This window comes from Lacerta agilis, chromosome 3 (genome assembly GCF_009819535.1).
Source record: "Lacerta agilis isolate rLacAgi1 chromosome 3, rLacAgi1.pri, whole genome shotgun sequence".
Classification (NCBI taxonomy): domain Eukaryota; kingdom Metazoa; phylum Chordata; class Lepidosauria; order Squamata; family Lacertidae; genus Lacerta; species Lacerta agilis.
The window spans coordinates 60,937,577-60,962,991 of NC_046314.1; the positions used below are offsets into that span (position 1 = coordinate 60,937,577).

Genomic DNA, 25,415 nt, shown 5'->3' on the forward strand with positions numbered 1-25,415 from the left:
TGCTGAAACCTCTTGGGGGTGTTTTCTTTCCAGTCACAGTTTGATATTGTTGCCTTCTTTTATATACAGAGGAAACTGCGGGAGGTATCCACAAAGTACCAGCTTTTCCAGAAACCAGCGAACTTTGAGCAACGTATGCTGGATTGTAAACGGGTTCTGGATAGTGTAAAGGCTGATCTCCATGTCTTGGATGTGAAGGATATTGACCCAGATGTAATTCAGTCTCACTTCGATAAGTGCATGGTAATATAGAATTATGGCTGCACTTTCCTGCTTCCCCCTCTCTCCATATTATTTCCATGAGGTCATGAAGATTTAGGATACAGTACTTTGCTTCTGTGTCTCAACTGAAATGTAGGCTCCTACTGAAGATATCCTTCTATAGAAGCATATCCACAGATTTGGTGGAAAGCTTGGATAAAAGGAACAACTCTTTTTAAGTGATTTGGTTCTTATACCTAGATAGAATTATCAAAAGAACGTAACACTTTCATGTTATCAAAATAATTCTAAGGGAAGCTTACTAAACTTTTCACTTTAATGGTACCTAGAGACAAGTTTGATGCAGAGTACATAACATGATTTTATCTTTGTCATGTTTAGCATTAAAGCAACCCCCCCCCCCCAACAGCTATTTCTTAAAACTCTGGATGAAACATTTGTTATGGCCAGGATGTTTGAATTGATGCATTGTTATGTTTGACCTGCTTTCAACAAGTAATATGACATGAACAGGCTTAACCATTATTTGGAAACAGAAACAGACAAGCCTTGAGATGTTAAATGGTAACAAATGTGTAATTCATCCTGGCTGTAGAAACTCTACAAGACTCTCAGTGAAGTAAAGCTTGAAGTGGAAACAGTAATCAAAACAGGAAGGCAAATTGTACAGAAACAACAAACAGATAACCCTAAGAGCATGGATGAACAACTGACAGCATTGAAATTTCTATACAATGATCTGGGTGCACAGGTAAGAGTTGTGTGCTTCTTTTGGGCTTTGGGGCCAGGCTATTTGAGGACAGTCTTCTGCCACATGAATCTGACTACCCTTATGACCATTAGAGGCCTTGCTCATTGTCCTTTTGCCTTCAGAGGTACTGTTGCTTGGGACACATATAGGGTCTTTTCTGTAATGGTTTTAACATTGTAAAAAGCTCTTCCTTGGGAAACCTTGACTGGCTTCTTTCTTTTTGTTTTTTTATATAAATGGTCAGTGCATTTTATTTTTTCAGGCTTCTGGATTGTTTTAACTTTGCACACTGCATCTTCAAATGTTTTAGTTTTGCTCTCACCCTGAACTGCCTGTTCTTTAGTACTTCATTGTGATGTATAGTCTAAATTGTAAGCCACCTTGGATGCTCTGTCTAGCAAACAGGACCAGCTCTTTCTATATGCTTTGTTGACACTCTCAAAGAATTCTTAATAGATTAGTGAGACAAAATTTGCCACTGCAGAAGCCTACTTCAGCTCTGCTTCAGCCAAGCTTGCTGTTCTATAGGATTGGTTATTTTATGTTTAAATATACTTCCCACCAGTTTTCCTGTGCCAGACATTAAGCTAAACAGGGACATTAAACTAGGGACACGGGTGGCGCTGTGGTCTAAACCCCTGAGCCTTTTGGGTTTGCCGATTGGAAGGCTGACAGTTTGAATTGCCGCAACGGGGTGAGCTTCCTTTGCTCCTGCCAACCTAGCAGTTCAAAAGCATGCCAATGCAAGTAGATAAATAGGTACCGCTGTGGCGGGAAGGTAAATGGCATCTCCGTGCGCTCTGGTTTCCGTCACGATGTTTCGTTGTGCCAGAAGCGGTTTAGTCCTGCTGGCCACATGACCGGGAAAGCTGTCTGTGGACAAACGCCGGCTCCCTCGGCCTGAACGCGAGATGAGCGCCGCAACCCCATAGTCACCTTTGAGTGGACTTAACCGTCCAGGGGTCCTTTACTTTTACCTTACATATACCTTCCACCAGTTTTCCTGTGTTAAGCAGCCTGTAATTTCCAGAATCCCCTCTGGATCCCTTTTTTCTTTTTTCTTAGTATGACCTTTTATAAAAAATGCCACCTGGATGTTGCCAATTACTTTCACTGCTACGTATTTCTTATTGAAGTAGCAGAACTCCTTATCTCTGTTTTTACATGCTGGGTTTCTTATGCAGGTCACTGAAGGGAAGCAAGATTTGGAGCAGGCATTGCAGCTGTCATGTAAGCTCAAGGAAGTCTCTCTTTCCTTGTCGAAATGGCTAGAGGCTACAGAGGCTGAGTTGGTGCACAAGTCTACCTCAGAGAGTTTGCTTACTGATCTGGACACTGAAATCGCATGGGCTAAAGTAAGAAAAACTGTATCTTGTCGCTCATCCTTTGTGTTCCTTTGTGATTTTTTTATAAATAAAACAACAAAGACAACTGTTTCGATTTTATCCTTGGAGCAACTGTTGACAAAAATGCACATTCTAATTAGTAGCCTATCTTGAAGCCTTGCATATAAATTAAACCAAATTATACCTGAATAGAAGAGACTGTAAAGCACTAGAAATTTCCAGACTATTAGAGGAGCTAATCACCAACATAATTCTGTTCCTCTAGTTCACTTATGAAGCTACTGTTGCCTTAATTTTTGCCGCAGTGTCAATAGCAACCCACCTGCGAGGCTCAGAGTTTCCAGAGTCCTTCCAAATAATTTATTTAATGGTTATTCTTCTTTTCCATTTCCCTGATGGAACAATCTGTCCTCATCTCCCCACATGTTGTTCAGCTTGCCTGATGGAACTCTCTGTCGCCCCTGCTGTTCTTGCGGGGGATGGTGGTCTCTGGACCACCCAGAGCAAATTTGGGGAGGGCACCAGAGAGTTGGGGGCTAGGGGAAGGAAAGGTGGAAAGTCCTGTTGCACTAGAGGGAATTGTTGTGCTGCTTTTTGCTGGTCCAATACTTAGTCCATAGTGCAACTTGTTCCTGGTTTACATTAAGCTGATGAAGAAAAATGGATGCATGCTTTTCAAGCAGAATTTTCTGCTATGCAAATTGTGGTCAACTATGCATTGTTGATTATAAATAGGAAAATCTTAGGCATTTTCTTCCCGCATTAGATTCCAAAAACATTGCATATGGTACATGATTATGTGAATGGGTAGTGTTTATCCTCTGTTCTCAGAGGTGTACCAAGGGTCTTTTCTGCCTCTGGCAAGGAGCTGTATTGATTGCCCCCCCCCCAATAATTTTGCCACAGTGCGAGAATGACGGGAAGCTTCGGCATTTGATCTTGCTTCAACAGCGGTGGTGTGGGCCCACACACATACGCACCATACACTTCATAGTCTGAAAGGTGATTTTTTTGCACTCCACCTGGGCCTGTGTTCTCCTCAGGTGCTGTTTTTGCCAACCCCTATCTTCACCTCTGTCTGTTCTTCTAGGATAGTAATATAATAAGCCTTTTTGTTGGCTGTTGCTCAAAGGAAATTATTTAAAATGTTGAAGAATTAGCTATTGGATCTGTAACTGCTATACAAAACCACATTGGAGGAGCTAATCTCTATAATGCCACAGCATCAACACTTAATATTTGCTCTCTGTTACATGATAAATCTCCTCAGTGATGGATTAAAGTGGTTAAAACAGTTATATAAAGATTTTTTTTTTACCCATTTAAAAACCCATCCAAGTAGCTAACTACACAAATACCATACTTTGTTCCAAATTTCTCCCAAATAGTTTGTTCTGAGCATATATTTGAGCATATATTGTGTCCACGCTTCCTTTACTGATTTTTCCCAAGCTGGCATGGATAATTTAAAACCTTAAACTATCTTTTAAATTTGATTGCCTTATTATAGACATTTTTTTTTAAAAAAAATGTTTTCTCAAAAAGCTGAATTGTGCCAGCTTAAAAAAGAAAAAAGGCGTATTAGATCCAAGGTTCACCAATGTGTTTCATTTTCCATTAACGTAATACAGTTCTTGGCTTTTTGAATTTAATTGCTTGTTTTAATTATTGATTGCTATTTTAGAGAATGTCATGGTTAGTCAATTATTTGCCTAATTGAGTGCAAAAAGTCATTAGCCTACAAGGAGGAGTATTGTGTTCTGAGGATTGATGTTAAAAATGGGAACAGTACAATTTCTTGTCGTGCAAGGAAACTGCACAAATCCTTCTTATGTTAAAATGGCTATAGATAATTATGATCTGAGGACCTTTTTACTATCTGTATACAAAATACTTCAATATGATTAGTAGTATTTAAATGTTTCAGTGTAATATATTTGAAACGTTGCAGTATCCTCTGTGCTCCACAGTGATTTAGAGAAAAGGCACTACTTTATTAATTAACAAGTGCTTACGCACATACCATTATACAAAAATGTATATTATAGTGGGAAGAATTACATAAGGTTCCCTCCACTTCATGAAAAGTTACATGCGCACATGCAGACAAAAAGTAGTTTGAATTGCTCCATAATAGATAGATATATAATTCCCCACATGCAGAACAGGAAACTATGAAATAACAAATGGAACTGGATCATGGAGTAATTGCATAATAAAATAAATGGCAGAATCTAATAAAAATAAATTAGATAAAGGCAAGAGGAAGATACAATTTGTCTTAAAAATTACAACTTCATTCCCCAACAGTTGATAATTTCAGGTAGCAGGGGCTGCCCAAGACATTTTGGCACCTGACGCAAACCACAAAATGACATCCTTCTTCCCACTAGGGAAGAAAGGATGAGTGAAGATCGATATCGGGAACAAGGGCAGAGTGGGGGAATAAATATGTACATTGGGATCTGTTACCCCTGTGGATCCTGCTACCTGAGATGGTCACCTCACCTTGCCTCATGGGTGGGCCAGCCCTGTCCATTAGTCTGTATGATCACAGAAATGCAGAACTGTCAAATGTTCCCAATAACTTCCCAATGCTTCAGTCACCTTTTATTGAAGGAGAAAATTCTACAATGAGTGCAAATATCGCTTGTCAATATTAGAATACCCCGTGTTTGGAGTTCATTTGGGCATATATGCAGTTTGCTGGTAAGTGCCTTACATGATATGAAAAGGCAAGCTGGTCAAATTAGAAACATGGTCATAGGCTATGAATGCATTTGATGCCATCTTTGACTTTGCAATCATGAAGAATTTGGTTCTGTTAATAGTTTCTGTTGCCTTTTAGAATGTGCTGAGAGAACTGGAAAGGAAGAAGGTTGATCTTAACAGTGTAACAGAGAGTAGCGCTGTACTTCAGACCTTAGTGGAAGGCAGTGAGACGACTTTGGAGGAAAAGCTCTGTGTTCTTAATGCTGGATGGAGTAGAGTCCGAACTTGGACGGAAGATTGGTGCAATACGCTTTTGGTAAGCTTATATGCAATTTTTACTTTACAATATTTGCCGTCTTTAAAAAAAATGTTATTAGCTGAATCTGTCTGACATTAAGATTTCCAGAGTGTAATTAGCTTCAGTAGAATAAGGTACATTATGATAGCCTTCTCACCATGTGTACTGTCACAAAGCATAGAAATTCCTGTGAAGAGAGAAGATATCAGCATGCCCTGTAGATGTAGGATTGAAGTTACTTAATAAGAAAGGTATAGGGCCAATATAATTTTAGAATGTGTCATGAATTTTAATAGATCATTTCACTCAGTTTAAAATGTGCCTACCTGAACTTTGTTAGATTCTTGCTACCTAAACAGCCAGTTTTAATAGCCTTTACTTTTTGACATGAATATGTTGTAGCCATAATCCCAAGGAAAATATTAAGAGAATCTAACGCACCCATGGCAGTTTAATTCATTATTGTGTCCTCTCTGATCTGTGTTGTGAGTTATCTATTTATCTGTCAGCTCCCTGTTTTGAAGTCATTCACAGTCAAGAGTGGCCATCTGTAATATCTCTGAAGCTCTCTTCAGACATTTGCCTGAATATGTGTAAGATTAATGAAGTGGGAGGGCTTTTGCGTATGATCCCCATCCCAAACTTTGCTGTATGCACCAGTTCCCATTCCTGGAATGAGAGGAAGACAAGGCAGAAGTTCAGATCATGGGAGAATTCCAGTGCTTAGAATCTTCATTCAGATGTTTTCCTTCCATGTGGGAAGTTCTGAAGAGGGAATGGGTATCTGTGAGGATATGCATTCAAACAAACACCTGAAGGTTTAAAAAAGTAAACATCTTTCCCAGGTATCTTTTCAGAATCACCCTTCGTCTCCCTATACATTACAGGGAATAGGGGAAATGTGATCTTGTTGCTCTTGGTTGATCTCTCAGTGGCTTTTGATACTGCAGTATCCTCCTGGACCATCTTCATGAGTGGGACACTGATGAAATATGGGGCCAGGTTTATAGAATAGCATTAGGGGAATTATGTGTCAGCCCCCTGCCAATTGTGCTGTTCATTGCTGCAGGGCAATAAGGTATATTATGATAGCCTTCTGTGCTGTTCAATATCTATAAGAAGCTGCTGTGAGTGGTAATTGGGAGATTTGGGGCACGGTGTCATCAGATTGCTGATGACGCCCAGCTCTATTTCTGTTACATCTGAATCAGGAAAGGCTGTGGCTGGTTTAAACTGGTGCCTGGATGCAGTGATGGGCTGAATGAAGGGCAACAAACTGAGACTGAATCCTAGTAAGATGGGGGACTGTGAGTGAGTGGCTCCCAGGTACAGGAGTTGGGGAGTTTACTGGTTCTGGTTGGGGTTACACTCCCTCTGAAGGAACAAGTTTATCATTTGGGGGTGCTCCTAGATCCATCACTGGAAGCTCAGGTGACCTCTGTGGGGATGCCTGTTACCAGCTTAAGCTGTACAGCAACTGCACCCTTTCCAAGACATGGATAGTTTAGCCAATATTGTTCATGCACTGGTAACCTCAGAATTTATGCTGAATCAAAGCATAAGGTGAACACACTACAGAATTTCACCAGTGCTTTAAAAGTTGCTACCCTGTTTCTCCTAAAATAAGACATAGCCATAAAATAAGCCATAGCAGGATTTCTATGCATTTGCGAAATATAAGCCGTTCCCCAAAAATAAGCCATACCCCAAAAATAAGCCATAGTGACGTGGTACCTCCCATTAAAACAGCCTGGGGAGGCGTGGCTATGCAGCGTACCGATGCGACACGGTTAAAATAAGACATCCCCTGAAAATAAGCCATACTGTGTTTTTTTGAGCAAAAAAAAATATAAGACGGTGTCTTATTTTAGGAGAAACACGGTACCTTTGCTTCTTTCTCCTTACTTTTGCAATCTCAAAACCATTGCTATAAAGTGTTACTATCAGAATAAATGAATTCTTTAAAAATTGAGAACTTTTGGAAATCCAATTTCACAACCATGATAAACAGTATTCTTTTATCAGTGAAATAATCAATCATGAAAAATTGACAGAAAGCAATCTATAATGGGCAGCGTTGTTTGAATATGTTAAGGATTTGTTTTGTGTGTGAGCATACTCATTGGCTATTAAACCCTGTTATGATGTGGGGATATGAATGCTGCATATTTTCTACGCTCTTTGGGGAAGTATGTTCTTAGGGAGAGGTGAAGTGGGCCTGGGCAGGCTTTATCCTGTAGCAAAGATATGGATGCAGGAGATAGAAAATAGTGCAAAAGTGGATAGTACGTGGATTTAATACCTTCTAAATTTTAGTCTAATTTTCTTTTTGAATTGAGTATGCAAATTTATTGTAAACTGTCCAGAGGTCTTGGCATGGGTGGACCAGAAATCTAAATAAACGTAGTGATGACTACCTATTGCTAAGTGTTTCCTGTTAATATGCAGCATTTTTTTTTCATTTTATTGATCATTCTCTAGGTATTTCTTTCATTGATTTATCCTTGTCTTTGCTATCCAGAATCACCAAAGTCAACTGGAGATTTTTGATGAGAATGTCGCCCACATAAGCACTTGGCTGTACCAAGCTGAAGCCCTGTTGGATGAGATTGAGAAAAAGCCAGCCAGCAAGAAAGAAGAGACAGTGAAGGTGGCAAACCTAATCTCTTACTGACATGGCTTATACAGTAATAGTATATTTTGGTTCCAAATGAAACTCTGCCAAATCTCTTGGTTGATAACTCTCTTGCTACACTCCCACCCTGTTTTATCCTGCTGTGTACTGAACGCTAAGCTTGTGCTGTTTTTCCCCTCTTCTCAGCGTCTAACATCAGAATTGGATGATGTTAGTCTCAGAGTAGATAATGTGCGTGACCAAGCTATTATCCTGATGAATGGCCGTGGTGTGTCATGCCGTGAGCTGGTAGAGCCCAAGCTGGCTGAACTGAACAGGAACTTTGAGAAGGTATCGCAGCACATCAGAAGTGCTAAGGTGAGGATGGAAGATGTTGTGCAAAACAAGGATGTTGCTTCATGATCCCAAAGCATTGATTTCTTCCCATTTTGAAGTCCATATGTTAAGGGGTATGTAAGTTGAGCAGTTAATGTGCATAACAACTGGCCAGTGTGTACATTGACCAGGTCTCGTGGAGAATGTGCACACACAACCCTTCCATGAAAAGGAAATTGTGCACATTTCCTGGTCGGTATACATAAGCCCCCAAAGGCCTCAGAGAATGTGCACATTTCAGAGAATGAAGCAGCTGATGTGCAAACAACAGGCTATTGTGGACATTCACTGGGCCTCATGGAGACTGTGCACATAATCATTCCATGAAGATGGAATTATGCACATTTCCTGGTCAATAGACATAATCTCATAACAGCCCTTGGGTAATGTGCCCATATTGACTGGATTTTGCAGACTTACATTCCGCTTAAGATGCTTGATCAGTTCTTAATGCTTTGGTGGAATGAATGCTACTTAGTTTTAGAGCTCAACTAGGTGCAAACTCCTATTTGGATGAGAAGTGTATGTGGTAGGGAAGCTGCTTCTTAGTATTTTATTGATGAGCTGGTTGGTTATGATCTTTTTTTTTTTGGCTGGGGAGAAAGGTTTTGATGATAACTTAGAGAAAGATAGTACATTGCTGTACATTGACAAAAAAATCTGCTTGCCTCTGACAAGATACATTGTTTAATATTAAGTAATACTTCTTGGGTGTTCTTTTTAAAAAAGCACACACACATTTAATTTACAAAATACTACCAGTCTAGTCAAAAGGGTGGCGCTGTGGGTTAAACCACAGAGCCTACAGCTTGCCGATCAGAAGGTCGGTGGTTTGAATCCCCGTGACGGGGTGAGCTCCCGTTGCTTGGTCCCTGCTCCTGACAACCTAGCAGTTCGAAAGCACGTCAAAGTGCAAGTAGATAAATAGTTACCACTCCAGCGGGAAGGTAAACGGCGTTTCCATGCGTTGCTCTGGTTCGCCAGAAGCGGCTTAGTCATGCTGGCCACATGACCCGGAAGCTGTACACTGGCTCCCTCGGCCAATAAAGCGAGATGAGCGCCACAACCCTAGAATCGTCCGCAACTGGACCTAACGGTCAGGGGTCCCTTTACCTTGGCCTTTACCAGTCTAGTGAAAAGGGTACATAACACTAAGCTTGAGATCCAACATAACACTAGCACAAGATGATTCAGAACTTGTTCTTGAACAAGCGGTATCACACAAGCTTAACTGTCACCAAGTATCATAATAATAGTGGTTGTGGTAAGGATTTCGCAACATCTTTTACAGAATACGGCTGTTGCAGTACACTGAGAATAAGGCTCCCACTTGCAGAATGGCTGTTCCTTGAACAGTCTGTTACAACTGGATATCCCCCGTTGACTTTTGATATGCCTCCAACTCTCCAAAAGCATATAAACTAGGCCTTGAGTATCCCAATGACTCATGACTAGGCATTTCCTTAGCATGGGTCTCTGGGAATGGAAATCAGCTTATCACTCTCAGCCTTATTCTGCGTTCTTAGGTGCAGCTTAGTATTTTTCATTTTTCAACTGAGCTAGTGAAACAGGATAATCTGTAGCCAAAGTTCTCCTACACTGCAAAATCTGATTCTGAACGAGATGATCATTTGCAGCTTTACTGATGCAGTTATTTAGGCATTAATCAATGTGTGTTTTTTGTCTTCCCATTTGCCATCAGATGCTTTTCAGTCAGGAGGCTCATAAAGTGTTTGTCAAGCAAGGGACCCATGGAATTGCAGTGGATTCTGCAGACACTGATACATTCGAAAGTGAGTTACAGGACATGCTGAAGGTTGTAGAGAAGCACATGGAATCAAAGGAAGATGATGAAAAGGTGTGTGAGATTAAAATGAAACAGATTATTGCACTTGCCCTTATTAAACATATTTTCAGCTATTCTTCTGTACATTTTTATGCATATCAAAGATATTAGGTTGTGTTCAGTGTAGCAAGCACTTATGTGAGTGGAATGAATTTTGCTTCAGAAAGGGACTTTACCTCCTTTCCTCCCCCTGTACTCCCCCATAATCTTTCCTGGGGATTCCCCCAACCTTCTAGAGCAGATTTTGGAAAGGTGTAGGGGACACAGGTGGTACTGTGGTCTAAACCACAGAGCCCTAGGGCTTGCCGATCGGAAGGTTGGTGGTTCGAATTCCCGTGACGGGCTGAGCTCCCGTTGCTCGGTCCCTGCTCTGATATATGGATATAACGGGCAGTTTGAAAGCACAAAGTGCAAGTAGATAAATAGGTACCGCTCCGGTGGGAAGGTAAACGGCGTTTACGTGCACTGCTCTGGTTCGCCAGAAGCGGCTTAGTCATGCTGGCCACATGACCCGGAAGCTATATGCCGGCTCCCTTGGCCAGTAAAGCGAGATGAGCGCCGCAACCCCAGAGTTGCCTGCAACTGGACCTAACAGTCAGGTGTCCCTTTACCTTTACCTAGGGTGGATGTGGTTGGGAGAAGGAAGAGTCCCATTATGCAAGTGGAAGTTGTTCTGTTCATGCATTTTTTTTTTTTTTGGTTGAATACTGCCCGTTATATCCATTTTGGGAGGAGAGGGAATATTTTCCCTTAAAGTAACATTAAATGTTTAGTGTTCTTGTGTTGTTATCATTTTAGTTGGACGAAGAGAGGGCTCAAATTGAGGATGTTCTACAAAAAGGTGAAAAGATACTGCAACAACCAATGGAAGAGAGCAGGCATGAGAGAATTCGTTTGCAGCTTCTGCTGCTGCAGACCAGGCAAAGCAGCGCTAAGGTAAAGCTACTGTGTTCTCCCTCCACCCACCCATCCAATAGGATAGACACCTGCAGTATAGTTTCCTCTCTCCCAAGCAACATGTGCCGGCTTGCATCAGAAAACTCTGTAACTCTCATGCACACACCCACGCCCAACTTCTGATTTTTCATTTCATTGACACAGACGTCTTTTCAAGCCAGGTGCACATGGCTTTCCATATTCTCATCCTAAGAACTTCCACTTCTGATATATTGGAACCTTTTCTCTTGTCACCCTGAAACTAGGATGGTTAAATGGATGAATTAGTCATTAAATATTTTAGTTCTGCCCCAAACCCAGTACTTTCTGCACACAATTATTCTTCTGTATGAATTTGATCTTCTGAGTCAGCTCTTTACCCACTTTCAATGGAAGAAAGAAAATATGCTTATAGGTGCATGTGCCATTGAAACTGGGTGAAGGATTGGGGCCAGTTAGATCTGTAATTGCCTCCATATTGAAAGAATGTTAATATTGGGTAAAATTGTTCAGCTCTTTTATTCTTGTCTGTGATTGATGAAAGGCAGAGCCCTGTTTCTAATTCCCTGTCATCTTCCCCAATGGAACTAGAGAGATCCATATTAGGCTCATAGAAACTGAGTAGGGGTTAGCCCTCCCGCCACAACTTAATTTACACCAGCATGGTGGTAAGGGAAATGGGGGTGGGACAGAAGAGGGATTGCTAACTCATGAAGATGAGTGTATGGTTTTAATAGCATTTTTTTTTTAAAAAAAATTCTGGATTACTGATGTACCATTAAGCTCTTGAAAAGCATCTTCTTCAACCTGGCAAGATCCTGTTTTGCCTCAGATGCCTTCAAGGAACCCCACCTCCAGCTGAGGATTGGGGAACCATTTAAATTTGGTGCCTGGGAAATAGGCAAAGTGATCCTTGGTAGAATTATTTTTTCAAATGAGGCAATCTGTGTTAAGACAGAAATTGGTGATTGTGGCAGCATGCCGTTTCAACCCAGCTCCCTGGCAGATGTTGTTTGGGGTCATAATTGTTAACAAATACTTCTGCCATTTCTGTGATTGAACATACACAACTGCTACTTCTGTCAACCATTTGCTTTATATTCCCATCATTCTTTGCTTATAGGAACTTAGGTCATTACAAAGGAGACAGGTGGTGGAGCTCTCCCCTTCATTCTCCCAATATAAGACAGAACAAGACAGTCATTTGCACTGGCTCAATGAGACTGATGGAAGCCTTTCTGGAACAGAAGAAGCAGAAAATGAGGGGAGGTTGCAGGTAGATCTTATTTATTGTGAAAAAAATATTTTAAAAACTTCCCCCTTAAGTTACACTAACAGACCATCTAGCCAATAATACTTTTACTACTGGAACTGGAACTGTTACTAGATGATGGTTTAAAAAAAAAAATTTTTTTTGTCAGTCATCATATTATTGACAAAATAAAATTGTCAATAAATTCTAAAATGGACCACTGCAAAAAATTTACCCTTTAGTAAAAGATCTGTCCATCTAGCTAGAGTTTAATGTTTTAGACCCCACTAAGGAAGAGGATACATTCCTATAATTGAGCTACAAGAACTTGCCATCTCTTTTTTGAAATGTTACATTGGCCATCAACACATTCAGTTGTGAGTGGATCCAGCAATGTTATGACTGAGTTTTGAGGCTAGATCTGTACAGGGTAGTGAAAGGTCAGATTTGAAAGCATTATTTTTTATACTCAGGTTACATTTCAGATAAATTATTTATCAATAGCATGTGAAATCCTGAAAGAAGTAGATTTTCTTTATTTATTTACTATATTTTCAGTCTTGTTTTTCAGATAATTGTCTGCTAATGTGTCTCATATTAGTCAAAGAGAGAGAGAGGGAGGGGGACGAGAGAGAGAGAGAGAGAGAGAGAGAGAGACCCTGTCATTTGGTTTATAAACTAGAAGTGAGCTCCTTGTAGCTGCTTCTTATTTGGCTGATGGTAAAGGCCCTAGGTTTCCTGGCTGTTGACAGAAGCTAGAATGTGCTACCCTTCAATTCTCTGGCCTCAGGGCAACTGTGATATCTATGAATGGGAGATATGTGATTATTTTTTATCTCTGTTTATTAGCCATCTCTTCTTATGGCTTTTCCCAGGCCTTTCAACTTTTCCTTGTGTTCAGATTTTGCTCACAGGTGAGCATGACCAAAGGAGAAGGGTCATATCCTGCTATGTTTTTGGGCAGTTTCTTGAGCCTTGGTAAGCCCTGGTTCAAGTGAACCCCTGATCCGATTTTGATTTGACCCCTTATGATTTTATTTTGGATGTGTTTAAATTGGATGCATTAAAATCTGCTGTTTAGTCAAATATTTCTGAGAATTTTATTGAGTGCAATACTGTGATACTGACTTCAGAAAGCTTGTCTGTTTCAATTATTCATACATACAAAGCTTTTCATTTTCCATTTCTAATGCATCCACTTTTCTCAAATATTTAGTCTGTCATAAGAATTGTTGTTATATTTTATATAATAGTGAGGAGTCGTCTGAAGCAGTAAGTAATTTTTTGGACAAGCTTGTGCATTAGGCAATCTGTCAAATACTTCTGCATTTCTGGTTATGGGACTTTATAATTAAATGAATCAATCTCTTTATGATTCTCCTATAACTTTAAAGCCCAGAGCCAATTATTGAGGAGAACATAGAATGTGAAAGACTCAAAATCAAGCTTATGCAGCATAGAAAAACGATGCCTAAAGTCCTCCCAATTTAGTGCCCTGTTTTGTCAGCAGCTACCTCCATTTCTTCCCATGGAGCTAACAGCAGCTTTAAAGTCAGGGAATTTAGGTTGGGATGATAGTGTGAGGAGAATGGGTGACAATTCTTTTCTTACAAAAAGGGCTGAAACTGGTGAATTAATATGTGAGCAAAGGCGGCCAGCAGCAGGTTTGGATCAGTTTTACCCCACAGAAAATGTCTTTAGGAAAACTACCAGTCATTGCTTTGTAGCAGCAAATCATCTCCCTTCTGCATGCTGGACTTAACATAGGAAACCTCCTGTTAAGAACTGATGTCAGTGTGCAAATATCAGACAGGGTGGGAGCCTGATTGTCACCCCCATTCTCCTTTGTACAGGTAGTGCTCAAGTAATGAAGAGAAATCAAAAAGATGGATTTGCATGTGTAGAGCTGCACCAAGTATTAATCATTGGCTTGCTGTTTATATTTTTTAAAAAATATTTTATATGAATTGCCCCAGTTTATTTTTCTGGCTCAAATGCCCTTTGTTTGTGTAGGATCTGGAAAATCATAGTTGCTGCATTCTCTGAACTGAACCTTGAACATAAGGCTGCTGAGGTTTTCATTAATTTTTGGCATACTGTAGGTGACAAAACAGCAATTGATCAATAGAACTGCAACTTGTTTAACATTTCTCTGTTGGAGACCTTGTTGATGACCTTCACTCTGCACTGGACTCTGATGATGATACAATTTTGTATATGGTGATTCAGAAAAGGAATAAACCATCTTTTGTGCCTGGTTTTGATTGGCTTCATCTTTTAGTGATTAGCCAATTGGGGATACTGTATTATCTAGCTCATTGCATCTGGTATAAGGTTGGCTTGGTAACCATTCATACACCAAACTGAGCTCCTTGGAGGAAGGGCAGAATACAACTTTGATGAACAGAAGCAGTTAATTGCTGTGCCCTTTTGAATGAACTTCCTTTGGGGATCAGACCAAGGTCTGTCTCATCCAGTGTTATGCTTCCAGCTGCAGTTAACCAGATGCCTCTGGAAGCAAGGCATGAAGGTGACCATTTACTGTTGTTTATCAACATCAGCTTATGGTGCTTCAATTCAACTATTATGCCATTCAGAGCCCTAATCTCTATGAATTTGTCTAGTTGATTCTTTTAAACTAGGTTCTAGATTCAGGTAGGTAGCCGTGTTTGTCTGATGCAGTTGAAATATATTAAGAAATAAAAAAAATTGTCCAGTAGCACCTTAGAGACCAACTAAGTTTGTTCTTGGTATAAGCTTTCGTGTGCATGCACACTTCAGATACACACGAAAGCTTCTACCAAGAACAAACTTAGTTGGTCTCTAAGGTGCTACTGGACATTTTTAAATATATTTTTAAATATATTTCGACTTTTAAACTAGGGTTGGGGAACTCATGGTTCTCCAGAAGTTGATGGGGCTCAGGCACAACACTTCAAAGTACTTTTATTTCCCACATTCCTCCTGATGCTTTCTGCTTTACAGAAGGACTTCAAGTTGAGAGAAGCTCCCCAAACAATGATATGCTGTGTTTGGAATAAAGTGACAAGACTGAATACAGTGGTACCTCTAGTTACGAACTTAATTCGTTCCGGATTCTTAACTAGAGGCGTGCTTTCGCTAATGGGGCCTCTTGCTGCCGCTGTGCTGCCGGCACACAATTTCCGTTCTCATCCTGGGGCAAAGTTCTCAACTCCAAGTAACTCTTCCAGGTTAGCGGTGTTTGTAACCTGAAGCATTTGTAACCTGAGTCATTTGTAACTCGAGGTACCACTGTATATGTTTTAACCCTTCATGTATGGCTCCTTTCATATTTTGAGGAAGCTCTTGCTATCTGTAGGAAAACATGCTTTTTAGTGTTCTCTTTTGACTTAGCTTACTGTGTCTATAGACAGAAAATGTAAGACGTCATCATGGGCATGCATTAGCCTCCATGCCAACTGAGAATTATAAAAATGATTGTCCACATTTTGAGAAGCACACAGAAGCTGGGAAAAGACTTTCTGTTAATTTAAGGTGGGCTACCTCCACCCTTTCCCCATAACTGGAGCTGATAAATTGAGAAAAGGTGATATTTGCTTGACTGGAGTATATTTGTATTGGTATATAGGGTGATTCATTTTAAAGAAAGTAAATTAAGTTATTGGTGTGCCTGCTCTGGACAAAGTAGATATACTTCCTTCTAATTATAACGAGGAATCACATGGCAGGGATTTTAGTTTTGGGGATAGGATTTCAATTTTAAAAACTTGATTTTATCTGGTATATTTTAATAGCTTATTTTTCAGTTCAGTTCTTTTTAAAAAGGCTTTAATCTGCATTGAACCTGAAAGATAGGACATAATGCAAATACAAATAAATGAAATTTGTTTTTATCTTATACAGTCATACCTTGTGTTGCGTATGCTCCGTGTTGCGTACGTTCAGGTTACGCACCTCCATGACCCGGAAGTCCTCCATGGAGTGCAGGTGTGCACGGGTGTGCAGAAGCATTGTGCACACTTCACGCATGCACAGAAGCGCAAAACCCCGCAAACTTCCGGTTTATTTTTTGTTCATTCGAGTTAAGTACGCCCAGGTTATGTGGCGCGACCCGGAACAGATCGCGTACATAACACGGGGTACCACTGTAATGATGTTATTTTAAAAGAGCTAAGCTTAAGTTTATGTTTCTTTAGGCAGTCTTGCAGAAGATTCAAGGTCCCCTCTCATCAACAATGAGGGCATCTCCATTCCCTGCAGAATACCTGGTTGAAATTAACAAGATTTTGCTGGCTATAGCTGATGCTGAACTCTTGCTGAATGCTCCGGAACTTCATTCTAGTGTCTACGAAGGTTTTTCTACTCAGGAAGATTCATTAAAGGTACTAGAAACTGAAACAAAGTATTAGAATAAAAAATTGAGTATTTAAAATGGTGATTATTTTTTTCCAAACATTCCAACTTGGGTATAGCATAAGGAAATTCAAGGTACCGTATTTTTCGGTCCATAAGGCGCTCCGGACCACAAGACGCACTTGTTTTTTAAAGGGGAAAAACCAGGAAAAAATATTTTCCTGGTTTTCCTCCTCTAAAAAACCGGGAGGGGGGCGCTGGAGGGGAAGCCCCTTCTCCCTTCACAGCGGCTCATCCCCGCTTCCTTAAAGGGACATGGGGACGAGGGGAGAAGGTTTCTCCCCTCCTCCCCATGTCCCTTTAAAGCAACAGGGGATAAGCCTGCTTTTGGCATCGGGGCGCAGGGTGGTGGAGAAAGCAGCAGCATCCCCGCTGTTTCCTCCACCACCCCTCTGCTGGGGAGGCAGCGGAGATGTTGGTGGATCGTGCCTGCAGCTCCGTTCACGGAGCTGCTGGCACGATCCACCAACATCCTCTTCGCTTCCCGCCGCCTCCCCCCATCCCCCGCTGCGTTCGGTGGGAGGTGGGGGGAGGCGGCAGAGATGTTGGTGGATCGTGCCTGCAGCTCCGTTCACGGAGCTGCAGGCACGATCCACCAACATCTCCTTCGCTTCCCGCCGCCTCCCCCCATCCCCCGTCACGTTCGGCGGGGGGGTCGGGGGAGGCAGCGGAGATGTTGCTGGATCGTGCTAGCAGCTCTGCTCGCCGAAAAAAGCTTCTTTCGGTGAACGGAGGTGCTGGCATGATCCAGCAACATCGCCGCTGCCTCCCCCCACCTCCCGCCGAACGCGGCAGGGGATGAGGGGAGGCAGTGGGAGCGAAGCCTTCGCTCCATAAGGCGCACAGGGATTTTCCCTTCCTTTTTAGGAGGGAAAAAGTGCGTCTTATGGAGCTTAAAATACGGTATTTCTAAATGTTACAAAATTGCCCCTTGATTCATTGGCACCAATTTTTCTAGCATAGTCACACAATCCTAGCACAACTGAATTTACCCTGATTGGCCTGAATTGGTTACACAGCAGCGATTTCATATATTGAAACATAACTGTAAAAGGCCATCCTCCACATGTTGTTTATGGGAAAGGAAAATCACATGATTACAAAAGACTGAGACCATGGTGCTGGACCTGCTCCTGACATTGTACATGTTGCGTTGCCTGGACGTCCATGTTGACATTTAGAGGGGGGCCAACTGGTGTGTCCAATGCTTGTGGTAGGGCCAAGAGCACAAACTCACTCCTTAATGTATGTGCAAGACTTATAATGAGTGGTTGAAGGAGTTCTAGATGTTCAGCCTGGTAAAGGGGAGACTGAAAGGAGATATGATAGCCATCTTCAAATATCTAAAGGGTTGTCACTCGGAGGATGTAGCAAATTTGTTTTCTCCTGCTTTGAAGGGTAGGACCCAAACCAAGGAGTGCAAGTTACAGGAAAGGAGATTCCGTCTAAACCCCAGGAAGAATTGCAGGGTGTTGGACTAAATGACTCCTGGGATCCATTCCAGCTCTACAATTCTATGATTCTATGAATGAAATATGGGGCAAATAAAATGTGAAGAACCCATATTGGAAAGAGTTTAAAATATATATTTCATAAAATTTATACAGCACTTGATTGTAATAAACATCAAAACAGTTTACAAAAAGATAAAAGAAGAAAATCAAGAAAAAATTGCAACCTTACCTTAAAACATACCAAAGTTAAAATACTAAAACAGATTAAAATTGCCTCAACTTTCTAAGTAGGTTTGACTAAGTGTAGGCTTGACTAAACAAGAATGTTTTTAGCAGACACTGGAAAGAGTACAGTGGAGGGACTTGCTTGAGCTCAATAGGCAGGGAGTTCCACGGAGCAGGTGCTGCCACACTAAATGATTGAGTTTCTTACAAATGCAGCGTCGGTGGTGCTGTGGTCTAAACCACTGAGCCTTGGGCTTGCCGATCAAAAGGTCAGAGGTTCAAATCCCCACGACAGGTTGAGCTCCCGTTGCTTGGCCCCAGCTCCTGCCAACCTAGCAGTTCGAAAGCACTCCAAAAGCGCAAGTAGATTAATAGGGTACAGCTCCAGTGGGAAGGTAAACGGTGTTTCCGTGCGCTGCACAGGTGTTGGTGTTCCCTTGCGCCAGAAGTGGCTTAGTCATGCTGGCCACATGACCCAGAAAAACTGTCTGCGGAGTGGACAAACGCTGGCTCCCTTGGCCTATAGAGTGAGATGAGCACCGCAACCCCAGAGTCGTTCTCAACTGGACTTAACTGTCAGGGGTCCCTTTACCTTTACCTTTCTATGGTGCAGGTGCTGCCACACTAAATGATTGAGTTTCTTACAAATGCAGATTGAGTATTACATGGCATGTGTAGTAGTGCCAATATGTTGTACAAGTATGTTGCAGGTAGTAGTCATTTTGGGCCTGGTCATTGTGTCTGTCTGTCTGTCTGTCCGTCTCTCCCTCTCCCTCTCCCTATCCCTCTCCCCCACCTCAGATCTCTACATACACACTGTTGTTTGAGCTTGCTCCTTTCATCACATGTATAATTCATTGCCTGAACCAGGACTTGCTATGTTTACTAGATAGTGTCATGTCTCCAAAAGCAGGGGATGGATTGTAGGCTCAGGGAAATTTAATATATTTGAAACTTCTTCATTCAGGAGCTCTCTCTCTCTCTCTCTCTCTCTCTCTCTCTCTGTGTGTGTGTGTGAGAGAGAGAGAGAGAGAGAGAGAGAGAGAGAGATTAAAATTTGATATTTACTTTTTAAGAATGAAAGTAAGTACAGTGGTACCTTGGGTTAAGAACTTAATTCATTTTGGAGGTCTGTTCTTAACCTGAAACTGTTCTTAACCGGAGGTACCACTTTAGTTAATGGGGCCTCCCACTGCCACCATGCCGCAGCAGCACGATTTCTCTTCTCATCCTGAAGCAAAGTTCTTAACCCGAGGTACTATTTCTGGGTTAGTGGAGTCTGTAACCTGAAGCGTCTGTAACCTGAGTTACCACTGTACATGCTCAAACAAAATAAACAGAAAGCATTGTGTTTGGGCTCTTAAGCTCATTGGATACAAATTTCTTTTTACCCTTAGTAAGATGTTATAGAAGAACTCATTGGATAGCATTGTGGTTTAAAAAATAATTAGGGAAAGAAACCTATACTAACAGTGTTAAAATTACGTTGTTCATGCTTTTTGCAACCCAATCAAAGGGTTCCATTTGTCAAGTTGGCAGTCATCCTTGAGGGTATGCTAATGCTTCCTTGTAGAGCACTTCAACAGGATTTTTGTCTTTCTATGCTTACAGAACATAAAAGACATGTTGGACAAACTTGGGGATCAGATTGCAGTCATTCATGAAAAACATCCAGATGTTATATTGGAAGCATCTGGATCTGAGGCTGTTCAAATAGCAGATTCTCTAATCCAACTGAATGCAGAATGGGACAGAATTAACAGGATGTACAGTGATCGTAAATGGTAAGTAAAATGACTACATTTACTTTGTGCTGAAAAACAAACAGTTGTGCACCCAGAAAAGCTGATTTCTATGATGAAGAAGTGTAGAGGAAACTTAAGGTACACCCGGTGGGGATTTTCTGCTTCAGACAGAACAATTTTGTTGGCACTGCCAAGCGTGAGTGATATTTTTTTTTATATTAATAGGTATCATGAAGTTGCTTAGCAAATGTCTGTTACATGAGCAGGCAGGGGCTCTAGGAGTGTTCTTAAGGTCTGGGATCCAAAGTGGTCCAGTATTACAACTAAATATTGACATCCAAAAGGAATTCTTACCAAAGAGACTGATCTCCTTCTGGCATCATGGGCTCAGTGGATTGGATTGGGCTCTGGCTCCACCCTGGTCACAAGGCAGGAGAAAAATATCTTTGGGGGAGTGGCAGCTCCCAATCAGTTTTTACTTCTGCCTGTTCTTCAGCAAGCCCTGCCATAGTAATTTTGGTTGCAGTTGGGACCCGCCCTAATTGGGTAAGCTCTGTGATCCCCTGATGCCCATGGGAGAGATAGTATGATTGGTACTCACCTGAAGTGTAGATTGCTGATGGCATCATGGGGTCACTGGAACCATGCCCTCATATTGACTGCAAATATTGGCTCTGCTATTACCACGTCCCTTTAAGTTTCCAGTTTGTTCCTGTTATTAGGGGGAATTGGGCACCTTTCTTTTCCTTTACTGTTTGTGACGCCAATGACTGTTTGAGCTTGGCGAGACTGCAAAACTGTTTGGGAGCTGCCCACTTTCCCAAAGAGTTATTTCTTCCACCTCATGACCAGGATGGAGCCAGAGCCCAACCCAGTTCAATGACCCCATGATGTCATCAGAGATGTACAGTTTAGATGAGTACCAATAGTACTTTCTCATGAATCACAGAAGAAGCTCACTATTCAGGGCTCAACCTCTTCACTCTCAACCTCAACTCTTGTCTCTTTTTCTCTCAGCTTTACTGTTTCCAGCATAGCAAAGCTCTGTTCCCAGTACACAGAAAGCAAAATGGCAATGCCAGTTGCTAGTGCTGCATGTCTTCCTCCTTATTTTTGGTCTGATTATCTGTGGGGTGGGCGGGCTCATCCCTACTCTTAGGGATAGCTGTGGCCCTCTCTAACAACAATTTCCCAGGTCCCTATAAGTAGATATAGAATGAAAGATGCCCCAACTTACAGCCTAATTGCTGGATGGTATAGAAAAAGAAGAATCCTACCAAAGGCAAACAGTACAAGATGTATGTTATTCTGCTTTTAACCATAAATTGAAATTAATGTTCATTTCCCATCAGCCTGTGTGCCTGGCTGGGTTACCGAGCCCATAAAGTCTCTTAAGGAGCTTCCATATGTAGGATTCTGGGGTGCAGGGGTTCAATTCCTGTCTCTATTGCTTGAGGTACTTCCTTTTGCAAAACTACTATATGGGCTTAACCTCCACCATTGCCAAACAAGTAGCAATTTGAAGTTTTGGGCACTATTCCTTTGCATATTTGAATCTCCACAATCCTTTTGGAAACTTCAGTAATCTGATTAAACAAAATAAGCTTTTACCCTTCCAGTAGCACCTTAGAGACCAACTAAGTTTTTTTATTGGTTTGAGCTTTTGTGTGCATGCACACTTCTTCAGATATCTGAAGAATATCTGGTATCTGAAGAAGTGTGCATGCACACAAAAGCTCAAACCAATAACAAACTTAGTTGGTCTCTAAGGTGCTACTGGAAGGGGGGGAAATTATTTTGTTTCAACTACAGCAGACCAACACGGCTACCTACCTGTAATCTGATTAAGTTACTGTAACAGTTAAGCAGCCAAACCACTCTTCCTATTTAAAAAGATAAATTAAACCTTCGCAGTTAATTGGTGCAGTACAACAGATTGACTTTCTAGCTGATTCATTGAAGGGTAAGACATTCCTTGCATCTCATAAATATTGCATCTTATTTTGCATCTTATTTAAAATGTGACTGGGCTTGCTAAGCGTTCCTTTGAGGCTAAGGCCTGTAACATTACAAGTAGTGTTGAAAGGTTTTATTTTATGTAATTCACAGACAGTACAATTTAAGGTCCTGAAGACTGTTGATCAACCCTCCCATTATATTATAGGGAGTTGTTTTTACCCCTAAAGCTAAAATCAGTCATTATAAACAAATGAGTTTTATTATCATGATTCATACTGACTTTTGTATCAGTCATGTTTAAGTTTTAGGGGCACAAATGGGATATTGGACTCCATTATGATCAAATATACTTAGTTGTCAAAGTACCTTATTATACTCTTTGAATTTGTTATGATTTCCAGTGCTAGAAGTCTTTGAAAGTTTTTTTGGATATCTTCTACTAGACTGAAGAATTAGCTGGTCTTCTATTTGCTGCGTTACTCACTCCTGATCCAGACCTCTTAGGGCTCAGTCTTCATGGAGACACAGACAGAAAACTGATTATCACGCTTAGTACTAGTTTGTTCCTTGCTCATGTACTAAAGTGGGTTGTTTGCAGGTGCATCTATATCCAGCATGTATGGGGTATTAGGGGAGGGCAATACCTTTGGTGGGGGCCATGTCATGCTCCTTCTAAACAGTTGTTGCCACATTATTTTCTGTGTGGGTAACCTAGTTTCTTCCCAACCCTCTTCATATATTTCCCTCACTAGTTGGATCAGCATATGGGAGAAGGAATGGGGCTATGCAAAGTACATGAAATGGCTTCCAAATAATCTAGAACCCTTCATGTGCGTGGAAACCTGGAAACCTTTGTGTGCACATGACCCTGCGCTTCAAACTTGGAGGTGTATGGGCGGCATTAGTCGATGCAGCCTGGCCCCCTTTCATTCATCTTTTCTGAATGTGTCTTTTGCTGGTTCTGCAAATTTTGCTGCAGAACTGGTAATGTACAGCGGGGTTGATTAGCTGGTGGTCAGTTACAAACAACTCCAATTGTTTGACATCTCAACCCTTTTTATAAATAGATTGGTGTTGCTTTTAAAGGAGCTGCCTGTATGTTCACGTATTTATTTACATATAGAGCAACTTACTGTCATTTTTGAAAACAGCACAGTGCATTTGTAATACATTGCAAACTGCTCTTGGGGGCATGGTGGGGTGCCGGCACCTACGTACTCTGCTGCAAAATCTGTAGAACAGATTTTCTTGGTGCTCAGTCCTGGAGAAAAACTAGTTCATATGAGCTCACTGCCACACAGCTATAGTATTTGGCTCATTTCCTACTTTTTCTTGATATGCTGTTAACAGCAGTGGGTTTTTGATGGATCTATGGACAGATTTCATTTTGGAATAAGGGAGATATGACCTTTGTGCAATTTGTTCTGTTGCATCTCTGAACATAGGCTTTGACTATGTCCAACTCCCTTCTGAATGGCAAAAATAGTAGTGGGTGGATTGAATAATAATGTTGTGTATAAACCAAGAATAATTTTTTTTTTTTTTGCATACCAACTGGTGAGTGACACCTAATCAATCTTTATTTCTCATACAGTTAAATTTTATTTATCATGTGTTGCTCTTTTTGCTAAATGGCAGTACAAGAGCAACACCCATTCTGCAAGGATATTTCCATGTTGTGGGATTTCTTGTTGCACAAAACACTCTTGCTTTTGAAATACATGCACAGACAATTAACAGTCTCCCCTCCCCCTTCTGTTTCTTTTAGTTGCTTTGATAAGTCTGTGGAAGAGTGGAGACAGTTCCATTGTGAACTCAACGATCTCTCCCAGTGGTTAGCAGAAGCGGAAGGGTTGCTTGCCGAGGCCCAAACTCAAGATGGCGGCCTGGACTTAGAAATGGCAAAGATACACCAGCAGGTATCTGATCATGGTTTGTTAAGGTGGTTTGTTAAGAACTGGGTCTGGAAACTAATTGTCAAGCAGTGCGAATGCTTCAAAGTGACATGCACAAACATTGGCCGAAAGCTGTTAATGTGGTTTTCTGCATTCTGTACTAGCCGAAATTTCCAGACAATCTTCAGGCAGCCACATCTAACCCAGCCCATAAACCGCCAATACACAAGTGACAGTTGCCAGGTCTCCATCTTCCAGTAGCAGGCATAGGGGTTATACCAGCCAAAGCTGATGGAATACATTTGTTGTTTTGTTGTTGTTCAGTCGTTCAGTCGTGTCCGACTCTTCGTGACCCCATGGACCAGAGCACGCCAGGCACGCCTATCCTTCACTGCCTCTCGCAGTTTGGCCAAACTCATGCTAGTAGCTTCAAGAACACTGTCCAACCATCTCATCCTCTGTCGTCCCCTTCTCCTTGTGCCCTCCATCTTTCCCAACATCAGGGTCTTTTCTAGGGATTCTTCTCTTCTCATGAGGTGGCCAAAGTACTGGAGCCTCAACTTCAGGATCTGTCCTTCTAGTGAGTACTCAGGGCTGATTTCTTTGAGAATGGATAGGTTTGATCTTCTTGCAGTCCATGGGACTCTCAAGAGTCTCCTCCAGCACCATAATTCAAAAGCATCAATTCTACGGCGATCAGCCTTCTTGATGGTCCAGCTCTCACTTCCGTACATTACTACTGGGAAAACCATAGCTTTAACTATACGGACCTTTGTCGACAAGGTGATGTCTTTGCTTTTTAAGATGCTGTCTAGGTTTGTCATTGCTTTTCTCCCAAGAAGCAGGCGTCTTCTAATTTCGTGACTGCTGTCACCATCTGCAGTGATCATGGAACCCAAGAAAGTAAAATCTCTCACTGCCTCCATTTCTTCCCCTTCTATTTGCCAGGAGGTGATGGGACCAGTGGCCATGATCTTAGTTTTCTTGATGTTGAGCTTCAGACCATATTTTGCGCTCTCTTCTTTCACCCTCATTAAAAGGTTCTTTAATTCTTCCTCACTTTCTGCCATCAAGGTAGTATCATCAGCATATCTGAGGTTGTTGATATTTTTTCCGGCAATCTTAATTCCGGTTGGGGATTCATCCAGTCCAGCCTTTCGCATGATGAATTCTGCATATAAGTTAAATAAGCAGGGAGACAATATACAGCCTTGTCGTACTCCTTTCCCAATTTTGAACCAATCAGTTGTTCCATATCCAGTTCTAACTGTAGCTTCTTGTCCCACATAGAGATTTCTCAGGAGGCAAATGAGGTGATCCGGCACTCCCATTTCTTTAAGAACTTGCCATAGTTTGCTGTGGTCGACAC

At 41.4% G+C, this 25,415-nt stretch overlaps 1 protein-coding gene across 3 annotated transcripts in view; it reads left to right on the top strand.

The window, feature by feature from the left end:
• The window catches only part of UTRN (utrophin), a 321,884-nt gene that overhangs the window by 103,893 nt on the left and 192,576 nt on the right, over positions 1–25,415 (top strand). For all 3 annotated transcript variants that reach the window (XM_033143929.1, XM_033143931.1, XM_033143930.1), the window contains exons 32-43: positions 70–243; positions 818–973; positions 2,158–2,328; positions 5,168–5,347; positions 7,851–7,979; positions 8,151–8,321; positions 10,042–10,197; positions 10,984–11,121; positions 12,245–12,397; positions 16,552–16,737; positions 20,059–20,231; positions 23,920–24,070. In XM_033143929.1, the coding sequence (XP_032999820.1) occupies positions 70–243; positions 818–973; positions 2,158–2,328; positions 5,168–5,347; positions 7,851–7,979; positions 8,151–8,321; positions 10,042–10,197; positions 10,984–11,121; positions 12,245–12,397; positions 16,552–16,737; positions 20,059–20,231; positions 23,920–24,070 (1,938 nt within the window). The remainder of the gene's footprint in view (positions 1–69; positions 244–817; positions 974–2,157; positions 2,329–5,167; positions 5,348–7,850; positions 7,980–8,150; positions 8,322–10,041; positions 10,198–10,983; positions 11,122–12,244; positions 12,398–16,551; positions 16,738–20,058; positions 20,232–23,919; positions 24,071–25,415) is intronic.